We start from the raw sequence: 16,474 nt of genomic DNA, 5'->3' as shown, positions 1-16,474 counted from the left end.
TAACAAACTTTAGTAGATTACCTTTTGTGAACACATTATTTTATATTTTTAATATACATTTTATATTTTAATATAAATTTTATACCAATAATTTATTAAGTTGCTAATTTTTAATAATATACATATGCCATAACTATTTAAGTAATTTTATAAAAATGCGATTATATATATATATATATATATATATATATATATATATATTCATGGATAATTTTTTAACTATATTTATTGTTACGGATCCAACCCACGGATCCTGGACCCAAGGCTGAGCCTGAACCCGACACCTCGGGTCCAACCCGCCTCTCTCTCCTAGAAGGCCCAAAACCGGCCCTCTAGAGCTCCTAACCGACTTTCGAATTCAAACATCTCCCTTATCTTAGCCAAATAAGATAAGATAAGATAAGATAAGATACTTACCAACACCTATAAATTGAGGACCCAAGTCCCACCAGGTATTGATTCATTCCACACACCTTATACCTCTCAGATCCATTCTGACTTGAACGTCAGAGTGTCTTTGCGGGTACCTCCCCCCATTGTTCCAGTCAAGCAACCCGGCTCCGACCTTGATCCGCAGGTTCCCGATTCACCTTTCAACCCGTATCAGAGACATCTCGTATATTGGCGCCGTCTGTGGGGAACTTGCGCCAGCCGAGCCGGATGGGGGACGTCCTGGAGGAAACCCCCTCAAGCTAGGATGACTCCCGACCGCTTCACCCAACCCCGGAACACCGGGAGGTCACGAACCAAGCAAGAATAGCAAGTACTGTCCACCACACGAACGACCACGTCGTCACGGACCAACGACATCCTGAGAAGGCTAGGGACAAAGTGGCGCAGATCATCCAGGACCTCTGCCTCTGGGTCCGGGAGCTCGAAGGCAAACTGACCAATAGAGAAAAACACAACAACGAACACGGAAGCTAGGCCACTTCCAGATCAAGATCTCGCCGCAGCAGGTCGCCAACCCGACGACCCGATAGGAGAAACGGTAGCAGCGCCTCACGTGACCACGGTCATGAGAAATCACCGGAACGGCGGTACAACAAGAAACACAACCGCAGCGCTTCCCGAGATCTAAGTCGTCAACACGACTCAGACGAAGATCAGAGGTACCGAAATACCAAGCGCACAAGAAACGACCACACAATAATGGGAGCTACACCCTTCACAGAAAGAATCTTAAAAGCAAAACTCCCCAAAGGCTTCGACAAACCTACCGACATGAAGTACGACGGAACCAAGGATCCCCAGGAACATCTAACAGCCTTCGAGGCCAGAATGAGCCTAGAAGGAGCGGCCGACGTGGTCCGATGCAGAGCCTTCTTGGTAACTCTCGCGGGGCCAGCAATCAAATGGTTCAACGCCCTCCCAAACGAATCCATAGCCAGTTTCCACGATATAACTCAAAAGTTCATGGCCCAGTTCACAACTAGAATCGCTAAAGCCAAACACCCCATCAGTTTGCTGGGGGTCACCCAAAAACAAGAAGAATCCACAAGGAAATACCTCGACCGCTTCAACGACGAATACCTAACGGTCGACGGACTCACAGATTCCGTTGCAAGCCTTTGCCTAACCAACGGACTCATGAACGAAGATTTTCGCAAACACCTCACCACCAAACCAGTATGGACCATGCACGAGATCCAGAGCGTCGCCAAAGATTACATCAATGACGAAGAAGTCATCCATGTCATCGCCGCTAACAAACGGCAGTACGGCAACACCCAACACGGCAACTCGGCTTCTCGCCATAACCCACCACCCAGAGAAAATCAAAAGGACCATCCCAGACGGACAAATACAAGCCGACCACCAAGAATAGGCAAATTCGCTAATTACACGCCCCTAACAGCACCAATTAACGAGATATACCACCAAATAGCAGATCGATGCATCATTCCAAAAGCCCGACAACTCAAAGAAAGGACGGGAGGCAGCAAAACCCTCTATTGCGACTACCACCGAGGTTACGGTCACAAAACCCAAGATTATTTCGACCTTAAAGACGCCCTCGAGCAAGCCATACAAGATGGTAAACTCCCAGAATTTGCCAAAATCATTAGAGAACCAAGACGTATGGAAAGAGACAGGTCGCCGGAAAAAGAAGGGCATAACTCGAGAACTCAAAAGCAACCCCCCAGGGAAAGCCCAGAGGAAGACCCAACCATCATAGTAAACGTCATCACAGGCAAGGACGTATCGAGCAAATCAAAACTAACAATGAAAAAAGATCTCAAAGTAATGGCCGTCAGAAACCAAACTCCAACCACTGCGGCCGACAAGACGATAACCTTCTTACCAGAGGATTGCCAACACGGGACCTCGGCCGAAGATGCCCCTTTCGTCATCTCAGCCAGAATCGGAACAGGACTAGTACGAAGGATACTGGTGGACACCGGGGCAGACTCGAACATCCTCTTCCGAGGAGCCTTCGACAAACTCGGGCTCCACAACGACAACCTCCAAACACACCGCAACGGTGTCACGGGACTCGGAGACAACTTTCTCAAACCAGACGGCTCAATCACCCTTCCCATCACCATAGGAACAAGCAACCAAAAGAAGACAGTCCTATCTGAATTTGTAGTCCTAAAAGACTCCACAGCCTATAACGTGATTCTCGGAAGAAAAACAATCAACGACTTCTCTGCAGTCATCTTTACCAAATACCTCCTCATGAAGTTTAGAACCGACGACGGCTCCGTCGGTACCATCCATGGGGACCGAGAGGTCGCAGCCGAATACGACAACACCAGCCTAGCTCTAAGGAAGAAATCCCGAGATGTGGCTGGGGTATTCCTAGCCGACCTGGATGCCCGCCAAGACGACCAACCCAGGCTAGAACCAGAAGGAGACATGGAAAAGCTACAGATAGGGCCAACCAAAGAGGAATACACCTTCATTAATAGGAACCTCCCATACGATCTTAAAGAAGAACTCTCCCAACTCCTGAAGCAAAATAGAGACTTGTTCGCATTTACACCAGCCGACATGCCGGGAATAAACCCCGACCTTATGTCCCACCGGCTAGTCGTGGACCCCAAAGCTAAACCAGTGGCACAAAAGAGACGAAAAATGTCATTAGACCGAGCCGCCGAGGTCAAAAAGCAAGTTAAAGCCCTACTCGAAGCCAACTTCATCAGGGAACTCCCCTACACGACATGGCTAGCCAACGTCGTACTAGTGAAAAAATCTAACGGGAAATGGCAAATGTGCGTCGACTACACGGACCTCAACAAAGCCTGCCCGAAGGACGCCTTTCCTTTACCAAACATCGACGGATTAGTAGATGCCGCATCCGGCCACCGATACCTCAGCTTTATGGACGCATATTCCGGCTACAACCAGATCCCGATGCACCGACCAGAAGAAGAAAAAACAGCATTCATCACCCCAGACGGGACATACTGCTACACAGTGATGCCCTTCGGCCTGAAAAACGCTGGAGCCACCTATCAAAGACTTGTCAACAAGATATTTCAAAACCTATCCGGAAGCAAACTAGAAGTCTACATAGACGACATGCTCGTCAAGACCGAATCCGGCAAGTAACTCACCAACGACCTCAAAGTCATAATGAACACCCTACGAAAGCACTAAATGCGACTCGACCCGGCAAAATGTGCCTTCGGAATGGAGGCAGGGAAGTTCCTCAGCTTTATGATCACGCAACGCGGAGTTGAAGCAAACCCGGAGAAATGTTGCGCCGTCCTCGAAATGACGAGCCCGAAAAACCTTAAAGACATCCAAAAGCTCACCAGCCGATTGACGGCATTATTACGCTTTCTCGGGGCATCGGCTCAAAAAGCGATCCCTTTCTTCAAACTAATGAAAAAAGGGGCCCCTTTCAAGTGGGAGACGGAATGCGAAGAAGCGTTCTAACATTTCAAGAGAGTCTTAGTGGAACCACCAATTCTCGCCAAACCCCAGACAGGAAAAACACTCTACCTGTACCTCTCCATAACGGAGGAGGCACTCGCAGCAGTGCTCATCTGTGAAAACGAGAAAAAAGAACAAAAACCCGTATACTTCATAAGCAGAGTCTTACAGGATGCGGAAGCTCGCTACTCACGCTTAGAAAAACTGGCTTTCGCACTCCTTACAGCCTCCCGACGCCTACGACAATACTTCCAGGCTCATTCCGTGACGGTCCGAACCGACCAAGCGGTCTAGCAGGTACTACAAAAACCCGACCTAGCGGGCAGAATGCTAGCATGGTCCATCGAACTATCCCAGTTTGATATCAAGTTCGAACCCCGATACGCGATCAAAGCACAAGCCATGGCCGACTTTATCGCCGAAATGACACCAGGAGACTCCACCCCCGAATCATGGAAGCTACACGTTGACGGCTCCTCGAACATCACTTCCGGAGGCGCCGGGGTCATTCTCAAAAGCCAAAACGGAGTCGTGATCGAACAGTCAGTACGATACGAATTCCCACTCTCAAACAACCAGGCAGAATACGAGGTCCTCTTGGCAGGCCTAGCCCTAGCCCGGGAAGTCGGAGCTAAGGTCCTAGAGGTAAATACCGACTCACAGGTAGTCAGCTCCCAAATTAATGGAGACTACCAGACACGAGATCCCCTACTCTAACAATACTTCGCCAAGGTAAACAAACTAAAAGAAGGATTCGAGCACGTTACCATACAGCACGTTCCTAGGGAACAAAATGCCAGGGCAGACCTACTTTCCAAACTAGCCAGTACCAAACCAGGACACGGTAACAAATCGCTAATCCAGGAAGTCGTTAAGTCACCCTCTGTGTCAACGACAACCAACGCTCATCTGACACTCTCGAACCAAGGATCTTGGACCTACCCTATCCTACAGTACCTCCTTGACAGAACACTGCCGCCGGATCCCAAAGAGGGAAAACGAATAAAAAGGGAAGCCGCCAACTATACCGTTGTCGTAGGACAGCTATACAAACGTGGATTCTCGCAACCCCTGCTCAAATGCGTCGAACCTGAGAACACGGAGTACATACTCCGCGAAATCCACGAAGGTTGCTGCGGCCACCACGTCGGAGGCAAAACATTAGCCCAAAAAGTCATCAGGGCAGGCTACTTCTGGCCCACGGTTATCCGGGATTCCATACAAATAGTTAAAAGCTGCGACAAATGCCAAAGGCACGCCAATATCCACCAAGCCGCCCCACACCAGCTCAGCATCATATTGGCAGAACGGCCATTCGGCACCTGGGGGATTGACCTCGTCGGGCCCTTCCCTACAGCACCCGGTCAACTCAGGTACCTCATCGTTGCCATAAACTACTATACCGAATGGATCGAAGCCGAACCCCTGGCCTCCATAACGGCAACCCAATGCCGAAAATTCCTCTGGCGACAGATCATCACCCGATTCGGGATCCCCGAGATCATTATCTCAGACAACGGAACCCAATTTGCTGACAAAAAGTTCAGAGAATTTTTGGAAGAGCTACGTGTATCTCACCGTTTCAGCTCAGTAGAACACCCCCAAACAAACGGTCAGGTGGAATTCGCGAACAAAATAATTGTCAAAGGACTCAAAAAGCGGCTCAACGAAGCCAAAGGACTATGGGCCGACGAACTCGGATCGGTCCTATGGTCATACCGAACCACACCTCAAACGACCACGGGAGAAACACTTTTCCAATTAACATACGGGGTGGAGGCGGTCATCCCGGTAGAGATCGGAGACCCAAGCCCCAGAAAAACAGTCGGAGGTAACGACGAGGAAGCAGAACGAGACCTCATTGACGAAGTAAGAAGCATAGCCCATCTCAGAGAGCTAGCCCTAAAAGAAAGAATCAGCCTAAGATACAACCATGGAGTCATCCGGCGAGAATTTGCAACTGACGACCTCGTCCTACGACGAAACGACATTGGTCTCCCGACCCCAGGAGAGGGAAAACTCACCTCCAACTGGGAAGGACCATACAGAATCAAGGCTACAATCGGAAAGGGAGCATACAAACTCGAACGGCTCAACGGCAATGAAGTCCTGAGAACATGGAACGCCGCCAACTTACGACGATATTACACTTAGACCGACCTCCCTAGGTCACCCTTTCCCTTTTTGGTTATCGTCCTCTCCTCACTTATCTTCCCATTTTTTACGAATCTTAAAATCTTTTTTAATTTTGCTTAAGTATCAATCCCGGGTACTCTTTCCCGCCACACACGGAGGGTTTTAACGAGGGCCACCCATCAATAAAAATTCCATCAAAGGCTATCCCTATATTCTTTATTTTTTTTTAAAATGTCCCAAATACGGAACAAAATCACGGCCACGACTGGAGGACCGATCACCCTCCAGGCCCATAACACGGATATCCACGAAAATCCGACCACACGACGGTCCGCTCATCCCAAACAGGGAATGAAATAAACCAAAAAATGAAATAGCTTCAAACGGAATATACAAAAGAGGCCCGAACGGCCGAAAAAGTCGTTAAACGAAACCCGAAATTACGAAGTCACGGTTACACGGCCCATGGCCAAACCAAAATATCCAAAATACAAACCAAGTCTAAAAGCAAAAATGCAAAATTACAAGAGTTAAAGCTACTCAAGGTCGACTATCTGGCCATCATAAACGGTCTTGAACGCTCCCATCACGGACACATCCACACCCGGAGCCAACACCAGAGCCTGTGCCTTCATCGTCTCCTCAGTAGCAGTAATCGCATCCTTGGCATCAGCCAGCAACTCCGTTTTCTCCCTCTTCAAGGCAGCAACCTCGGCCTACAGAGCCTCAAACTCACCGAGAAGCACGGCAGCCTGGGAACCTGCATTAGAAGCCTTTTGCCGCTCCTCACCCAGTTGGGAAAGAAGTGAAGTCTCGACCTCGGAAAGCCAGAGAATTTCTGCCCCGGCTTCCTCAGAAGACTTCACTGCCTTCTCCCTCGCAATCTCGGCAGCCTCAAGCTTCTCCTTCAGCTTAACCATCTCAGCCTGAGAATGGAGGAGTTTCTTATCCAACAAGCCAACTTGAGCCATCATGGGCTCAGCCTTCCGAACAACGACAGCAGACCGAAGGAGGGCACGATACACCGACTTGGCCTGGAACGAAACATCGCAGCCATCAAAAAACGGCTTCGTACCAGGCATCAAGTGTTGATCGATAAACCCCAGGGCATCGAAACAACGGTCTATCACACTAGGCACCAAACCCTCTTCCTCGAAAGTCTCGCTGCTCGGATCCTCAGGCCTTTTTCTTTTCCGAGAAGCCTCAGCAGCCGTCACCACGACGACTTCAGGCGAGTTCGCAGGACCAGGAGAAACTTGAGCGTCGGCTCGCTCACCCAAAGAAATTACCTCCTGAGAAACTGGCTGAGAATCCACAGCAGGATTGGAGACAGGGGTAGAAGGAGACGAAGACCCCTCCTCCCGACCCATCGCTGCCTTCAACCTGGCCATTGAAGTCAGCCCACCAGCCATCTCAACTGAAAGAAACCAAAGAAAAATCAAGTTACAAAGTCGGGAAAATAAAACATAAAAAAATCAAGAAAGGGACAAGGCACACACCGATATACGCCCGACAAGCCTCGGGATCCCCCATGACATCTCGAGGATTCAACGGACGCTCGCCAAACAAATGCCATAAAACGTTGGCAACGTCCTTATCCTCCTGAGATAAACCGTCATAGGTGAACTTAGTCAGAACCGACGGGCCAGCACGGAAATTCCAGTATGTCGGAAACCGGCGTACGCCCTCCGGCGACAGCCAAAACGGATGATGCCCCTGGACGGGGCGCACCTTAAAATACTCCCTTTTGAAACCATGAAAGGAATCCTCAAACAACCCAAAAATTCAACGATGAGGCTGAGCACGAAACGGCATATATCCTTTCTTATGCTTCCCTTCCTTAGTCGGGAGAGTGCATAAGAAAAGAAAAAGGAAAACAGGAACAGAAGCCGGAAGATCGAGATACCGGCACACCAACTCGAAAGACCGCACGACAGCCCAACTATTCGGATGAAGCTGAGGAGGCGCCACGGAACACCGACTCAGCAAATCCTGAACAAATGGCGAGAAAGGAAACCGCACGCTGAGCCGAGTGAACATCGACTCGTAAACCCACATCCAGTCCGGAACAGTGGGCGAATGAAGGTTTAAATAGAAAACGCGCTCATCGGCATATGGAAGGGCAAGCTCGTACTGCCGCTCCATATTGCTGCCACCATAAATCGCCCCCTGATCACGGAGGCGTTGAAGATCGGCCTTCGTCATCCGTGACAGAACGCCCCACACGTCGCTAGTCACCCAAGTGTAGCGAGCGGGGACGCCCCTGGAGGGGGCTATGAGAGCACCAACACCCTCATTTCTCCGCCGATGCATACCTAAAACAAGGAGGAGCACCACCATCAGCCTAATAACCCTACGCAGAAGCAAGAACAGAAACTTACCACTACTGCTAGTCCAACACGGTGGTGCACCGCCATTACTAACCAAACACAACCACACTCAGCCCCCTCAAAACTCAAATACCACCGCCCAAAACACAATACAGCAAGGAAATGACAAAGCAATGCATGGCAAATACAAAACGACAGACGTATCACAAAAAAAAAAAGAAGAAAAGCGAAGCATACCAACCTGGAAATGCAGAAGATGATCCTGGAAAGCTTGAAGAAACAGGGACAGCAAGCAAAAGAGAACAGTATCACAGAGAAGAGAGAAGATTTTTCAGAAAAAAAGAACGAGGTATTGATTCATTCCACACACCTTATACCTCTCAGATCCATTCTGACTTGAGCATCGGAGTGTCTTTGCAGGTACCTCCCCCAATTGTTCCAGTCAAGCGACCCGGCTCCGACCTTGATCCGCAGGTTCCCGATTCACCCTTCAACCCATATCGGAGACATCTCGTACATTTATCAAATTCATCTTTATTTGAGGGTTTTTCCTTTTAAATACGGAGCTAATCTTGTTTTTAGAATAATGAATTTTTATTTTTATTGTTGATTTTATGCCAAATAAATTGTTTTTTTAATGAAAAAAGTTTAAAAAAAAAAGAAGTCTAGATATAAAATTTTGGTCTAATTGATGCCTACATGTAACTTTTAAATAGTTATTACCTTTGTCATGTTTTAAAATTTTTTTTAGAACTATTTTGTTATTTTGATCTTTAGGAATATTTTTGTCAATATTTACATTTTTTTTAATTTTTTATGATTTACTTATTCTTTTATAATTGCATCCAATTAAAAATCATCATGTCAGTAAAAGTAAAAATAGTGTATTATAGAAATAGAGAGGAAAAATAGAATTATTTTAATTAAAAAATTATATAGAAAATAAACCCATAAATTCTAAAAATCACATGGCCTTACTTTGAGGAAGGAAATATTTAGAGAAATATTTGGTTTTCCCGCTTGTGTATCCAGTTACCTAAATGACTAATTACTTTAATTTTCAGGGATATCCTCGGAGAAGAAGATTTAATTTTAACAGGATGGGAATATGATATTTTGATTATTTCCAAAAGTATGCTGGAAGAGCAAAGTCCAAGACAGTAAGTAAATCTGTGACTTCTGAAAATATAGTTTTCTGTATGTATTTAACTATTTATAGCCGTGGCAAATGTTTAGTATATTAGACAACCAATTAAATAACAGAAAGAAATATGGTAATTTTCTGTATAAATTACATCTGGGATAAAATAGAAAATAAAATATGAAATTTTAAATTTTACATGAAAGTATAACAATAGAATAAACTATAACATAGTTTTAAACTCATTGGATACTTTTAAACATTTATTTTCTTGTATACATTATTTGCATTGTTCTTCTTCACCAGCATTTCCTCTTTATCAAATAGATTATAACTATACTTTTTATCTCTAATATTTTTAAAAAAATTCAAAAATACTCATATATTTAATTTGTTTTAATTTTATTTCTAATATTTTTGATAATTTAAAATTTATTTTTTCGTTAATTTTTTGACAATCAACTTATGATTTTTTTTTCAATTTTATCCCCTCATCTAAAACTGATAATGGATAGAGTATGTTGTAGACTCTACTCTAATTCTACCCACAGGTTAAAATTTTTTTTAAAACTTAATCTAAACTCTACTTACACCCTAAAATTCTCAACCCTACCTTACCCAATCCTATATGCAGGAATAACAAAACAATCACAAAGATGCACAAAACAAGCACATGCATGTTGCGGCTGCAAAAAATTCAGCAAGGTTTAGAGCACAAGCATGCTGCAAATCATCAAAATTCATAACAAACAAACACCAAAAATACAAAATAAACTTTCAGCACAATAAATTACAGAGAGGGTGAGAGTATCCAACTTGAAGTGGAGGAGGAGGGACAATCGACGGCTATGTGGTGATGCTATTGACGACAGATTACGGCTTTTATCGAGCGGGCAACGCAAATCACGGAGCAGCGGACGAGGTAGGGGATGGCACAGCGGACGCGAGCGGAGACGAGAGCACAGAGCAGTGGCGGAGAGGATAATGGACATCGCGAACAGGGAGAATGACGCGGTGAGGGGTGACGGTGCAATGAACAGGGAGAGTAGCAAGGAGGTGTTGCATCGACGCCGGGAGTTGCAGCGACGAAGGAAGAAAAAAGAACTTAGAGTTGTAGCGATAGAGAAATGAGGAAGGACTTATGGTTTTCGAGTGAAGAGAATTTGATAAACGGCGAACATGTGATATATGAATTTTCTTTTTAAGTTTTATTTTAATTTTAGGTTAACTTTATATAAAAAAGAACAAACGTACTAAATTACCAATTTAAATGATTAGCTAAGTAGTTACTTTGAGTTTTTTCAAAAAAGAGGTCATGGGTTTAATACCCACTTTCTTCACTGCACATAGCACGCACCATACTCTACCCTCCCCGCAGTAGGTTGGTAGGCAACCCCACTCGATCGAACTGGGTATCTGCGGATAGAGTACATGTTGCTAGCCCTACCCTCATCTCTGTACCCATTATCATCACAACACTTTGTCCATCAAATCCCCTAAAATCTTGTTAGCATTGCCAAGAAAATACATCATTGTTGTTCACAAGAACACTCTACTAACAGAACTGTGTTTCCAAAACAAGAAAACCCTCGTTCAATTTTAGCACCCTATGTACTCATCATCATCATAACACTTTGTCCGTCAAATTTCCTAAAATCTTGTTAGCATCGCCAAGAAAATACATCATGGTTGTTCTCAAGAACACTATCCCAATAAAATTGTATTTCCAAAACAAGAAAATCCTCGTTCAATTTTAGCATGTATATGGACACTTCGGCGATGAATGTCATGATGAAGATCCTACGAGGCAATAAATCTTGGCAAGGATCAATGACTTTGAACAGAGATCGACGGTGTCACCTCCATCGATCTCAGCATGATTGTCGTCGTGACCGTTGTGAGCTGAAGCAGATAGGATGGGGCGAAAGAAAAAGATGAGTTGAGAAGAAGACATGGCGAAAAAAGGAGAAAATGAATAATGAAATGAATATTTTGTTTTGAAGATTGATGTAGCGTAAAAGGAAAGAGGGTTAAATAGAATCAACGGAAAAGTTATTGATGAGTGAAATTTTGGGAATTTTGGATTTAAAGACTTCTTTGACAATTATAGTTAATAGATATTACTTACTTGAACAGAGATAGAAATTTGTATTCTCGAGAGGGCAGTAAAATTGAAAAAAAAATATATTGATCATGAATTGACTGTAAAAAGAAATTAATCGATATAATAAAATCAAAACATATTAAAAACATTAAAGTTATAATTAAAAAAAATATTAGAGATATTTTTAAATTTTTTTAAAAATATTAAGAAAAAGGTATACTTTATTCCTGTTTTGTTATCTTTGAGACAATATTATATAGTTGAATATAAAAAAAAAAAGCATGTTTCTTCAAAATCAACTCTTGAAAAAAATTTGAAAAAGAAAAAGTTATTGACCATATATCAATTTCTTTTTATCTTTAGCTCTGAGTCAATGTTTAGGTATAATTCTACTCTCAAAGAAGAAAAATGTTTAGGTGTAACTCTTTGTTATGGACCCACACAGGTCCAGCCCGATCACCCGGCGGGTTGGGGACACAGCCTCCGACCCATGCCCGAACCACCAGGATAAGGAAACCCGACGGGTCGTCCCCCACGCCCGACCCGGAGTAACACGCGACTTGCCACTGCGGCTCAAGTCACCACGCCCAGCAAACCGGTCGGGTCGGTATCCTCGGGGCAGCACCCGAAATCCCGATCCGAAGTCCGGAGCAACCTGCTTCTCCCACGTGGACCGAGACAGCTCACAGAAGCTTCTTGGCCAGCAGGCTAGGCCATTTAATGGGCCCGCCCAGCACAGTATATAAGGGGAAAAGTCAGCTCTCCCCCCAAGGTACACATCATCTTACCTAATTTGGCTATCATCTCGTACGAACACTGACTTGATCGTCGGAGTGTCCTTGCAGGTAGCCACCCCCCCATCCGTTCTACCTTCGGTGTCGCCAGTCTTCAGCTCACGTCCAGAAACCCGCACCAAGTCACTCCAGGGTCTCGCCCTCTCACCCTTTCTCCATCATCCGACCCGTCGAGTACCCGAGAACATCAAGTAACGAACATTAGCGCCGTCTGTGGGGACCCTGGAACATACATGGAGCGACTTCCCACGTCGGAAGAACTTCGTGAAGGAGGCGGGGCCCGCCTAAGCAGGGCAAGTTCGACAGCTCGTAGTGGCCAATAGCCACGATCCTCCGTTCAGCTAAACTAACCAATCTACACCAAGAACCCCCAAAGACGTCCTTTTGGAGAAACGGGAGCCGACAGCGCCAAGATTATGCAAGAGCTAAGACACAGAGTACAAAACCTTGAAAGGGAGCTGGCAGCGAGGAGTTGATCCCACGGCGACGTCAGTTGATCCCACGATGACGCCAGCCGATCCCACACCCGTACCCGATCCCCCTACCAAAGATACGAGAACAGAGAAAGGAGCCCAACAAAGCGCGATGAAGCGCATACACAGGCGACCACTCGACCTACCTAAGGCAGGTTCGAGAGCCTCGGGGAGTCCTGAAGAGGGAAAGCCAAGAAACAACAGGAACTCATCATCATGGGAGCCACTCCTTTCCACCCCTCAATCCTCAAGGTCCGGCTTCTGAAGAATTTTGACAAGCCAACGGGCATGAGGTACGATGGGACTAAGGATCCCCAGGAGCACCTTACAGCTTTTGAAGCAAGAATGAATTTGAATTCCCTGTTACGCTGGCCGGCCCAGGGATCCGATGGTTCAACACACTCCCACAAGGGTCCATCACAGCCTTCGCGGACATCTTCCAAAGCTTTCTATCTCGGTGCACAACACGCATAGCCAAGGCAAAGCACCCGATTAACTTACTAGGGTTACCCAAAAACCCGGAGAGCCGACCAGGAAGTTCTTGGACAGATTCAACGACGAATGCTTAGAGATCGACGGCCTTACAGACTCAGTTGCTAGTCTCTACCTGACGAACGGCCTGCTAAACGAGGACTTTAAGAAGCACCTCACTACCAAGCCTGTCTGGTCCATGCAGGAAATTCAAAGCGTGGCCAAGGAATACATCAATGATGAAGAGGTGAGTCAGGTTGTAGCAGCCAACAAATGGCAGCTCCCAAACCCCTCAACTCGGTAGGCCCCCAGGTCGACAGATACAAGGAAGCTCCTAGGGACGGCACCCTAGCCAAGCAACCTAAGCAACCCCCACGGGTAGGGAGGTTCAAAAACTACACGCTACTCATGGCGCCCATAGTGGAGGTTTACCAATAAATTGCAGACAAGGAAATCCTATCCAGTCCTAGACCATTGAAGGAAAGAACGGGAGGCAACAAAAGCCTTTACTGTGATTATCATAAGGGATTCGGTTATAAGACCCAAGACTGCTTCGATGTCAAAGATGCCTTAGAGCAGGCCATCAGAGAAGGATATTTGAGCGAGTTCTCCCGGCTCATCAGAGAACCGAGGAGACGGGAATGTGAACGATCCGAGGAAGATCGTAGCCGAACTGTCAAGCCAAGGCAAGAACCCATAGGGGACGCTGACGTTAGGATTTTTGCCAGTAAAGAATTTTATAAAAATAGTCGTGTTGTAGATATAGTCTCTAAACTAACAGAAATCCCTTCGTACAAACGTTTTGGTTGTCACAAGTAACAAACCCCTTAAAAATTAATAACCGAAGTATTTAAACCTCGGGTCGTCTTCTCAAGGAATTGCAGGGAAGTATGTTCTTATTATTGGTTATGGAGGTTGTAAATTGGGGTTTTGAGAATGAGGAGCGAATGGTTTAATTAGCAATTAAAGTAAATGAAGAACAAGTAATTTAAATGGCAAGTAAAATAAATAGATGACTGTAAATAAGCTTTTGGCAAAGTATGAGAAATTAGAGGTCCTATCCTAGCTATCCTTATCAATGATGATAAAAACTGAATCTTAATTCCACTTTGTTAACCTTTACTAAGATAAAGGAAGGTCAAGGGATTAATTGGTTTGATCTTCAAATCCTATTTATTTCCTAAGAAAAGATTGGAATTATTGAAGTTCAATTTAACTAACAAGATAACAATTATCAATCATGTTTGAGTTTGATAACTCCTGAGTTACTGATTTCTTAACCAAGACCAAAAGGAGAAAAGTAAATCTACGGGAATAAAAATGTCTTCAGATGGGAATAACAATAATGTAAATAAAAGAAAGAAATATTAAACTGAAATACCTCAAATAACATTAATTCAAAAGAATAATCTGTAACATAGAAGAATTCATAAATTAAATTGCAAAAGTAAATAAAAGGGAATATTGAACATGATAAAGAGATAATCCTGAAAGCGAATAAAATCCTAATTCTAAATCCTAATCCTAAAGAGAGAAGAGAGAGGAGAGAACCTCTCTGAAAACTAAGTCTAAATCATGAAAACTAACTAAAGTGGAGACTCTCCTTGAATGGATGCATTCTCCCACTTCATAACCTCTGGTCTATGCCTTCTGGACTTGGATTTGGGCCAAAAAGGGCTTCAGAATTCGCTGTGAGCATTTTCTGCAATTTCTGGTGCATGGCCTCTGTCACGCATCCGCGTGGGTCACGCGGTCGCGTCATTCAGAGTTTTCCTTGTCACGCGGTTGCGTCAGTCATGCGACCGCGTCATATGAGTTCTGCTTAAGGCGCGCGGTGCGTCAGTCATGCGGCCGCATCAATGCCTTTTCGCGCTGGCATGCGGCCGCGTCGCCCATGCGATCGCGTGGCTGTCAGTTTCTTCAAAAACTCTGTTTTGTGCTTTCCTTCCATTTTGTATGTTTCCTTTCCGTCCTTTAAGTCATTCCTACCTTAGAAGATCTGAAACTACTCAACACACTAATCACGGTATCGAATGGAAATAAAGGTAATTAAAATAATTAATTTTAAAGCATAAGAAACATGTTTTTCACATACATCACATAATAAGAAAGGGAAAGTAAAACCATGCAAATAATATGAATAAATGGGTGAAGGATTGAATAAATCACTTAGATTAAGCACAAAATATATCATAAAATATGGGTTTATCAACCTCCCCACACTTAAACAATAGCATGTCCTCATGCTAAGCCCAAGAGTAATGTTAGGTTAAAGTGGTGGAATGCCATGCAATGCAATCTAATCTAAATACAACTACCTAGATGCATCATGCAATTCTAATTTTTATTCAACTATCTAAGGTTTGGCTGTATATATATATATATATATATATATTATATATATATATATATATATATATATATATATATATATATATATATATACAGCCAAACCTTAGATAGTTGATAAAGTGCCTTTACAATTGAAATGGGAGAGAAAAACATTTTATAAACTTGCAAGACAATTAATAATTTCAGCAGAGATATATGTTAATGAGCTATTGAACCCTCACTGGATTTTGTGTTTACTCTCTAGTCACTCAGTGTTTATTGGGTAAATTACTCTATTCTTCTTTTTATTCTTACTTTCTATAACTTTGTTCTTCATCTAACCAATCAACAATTATAGAATATAGACATACCAAAAATCATGAGGTCTTTAATTAAGGTTGTAATGGGCCAAGGTAAAGGTAAGGGTATATGTATAAGGCTAAGTGAGCTAATAAGTGAATCCTTAATTAGTCTAAGATCTCACCTAACATACATACTTTGTAAAGCAAAGCTTCTTTACCTGTTTTCTTATATTTTCCCACTTTTGATGTTACATGCTCATGTTTCAATGTTTATTATTTTTTTTATCCCATGTGCATTGTTTTATTTCACATTTGGGGAATTCTTTTTGTGTCCCCTTTATTCAACTACTGAAAAATAACACTTTTTTTAATGCACATGGTAATTCAATTATTTTGATTTCACATGAGCATGCTTCCCAAAACTTTTATTTTGAATTATTTTATTCTTTTCAACTTTTCTACCTTTTGTTTTTATCATCTATGTTCCCAATAGGTTTCCCGCACTTA

General features: G+C 43.9%; 1 protein-coding gene across 1 annotated transcript in view; it reads left to right on the top strand.

The window, feature by feature from the left end:
• LOC110264216 (replication factor C subunit 3-like) overlaps positions 1-16,474 on the top strand; it is a 95,249-nt gene that overhangs the window by 24,199 nt on the left and 54,576 nt on the right. The window contains exon 7 of the mRNA XM_088494185.1: positions 9,416-9,511. Coding sequence (XP_088350311.1) covers positions 9,416-9,511 — 96 coding nt within the window. The remainder of the gene's footprint in view (positions 1-9,415; positions 9,512-16,474) is intronic.

This window comes from Arachis ipaensis, chromosome B7 (genome assembly GCF_059453495.1).
Source record: "Arachis ipaensis isolate K30076 ecotype BB chromosome B7, ASM5945349v1, whole genome shotgun sequence".
Classification (NCBI taxonomy): Eukaryota; Viridiplantae; Streptophyta; class Magnoliopsida; order Fabales; family Fabaceae; genus Arachis; species Arachis ipaensis.
Note: the sequence above shows the minus strand (reverse complement) of the source record. Positions and strands in the feature narration are given on the sequence as shown.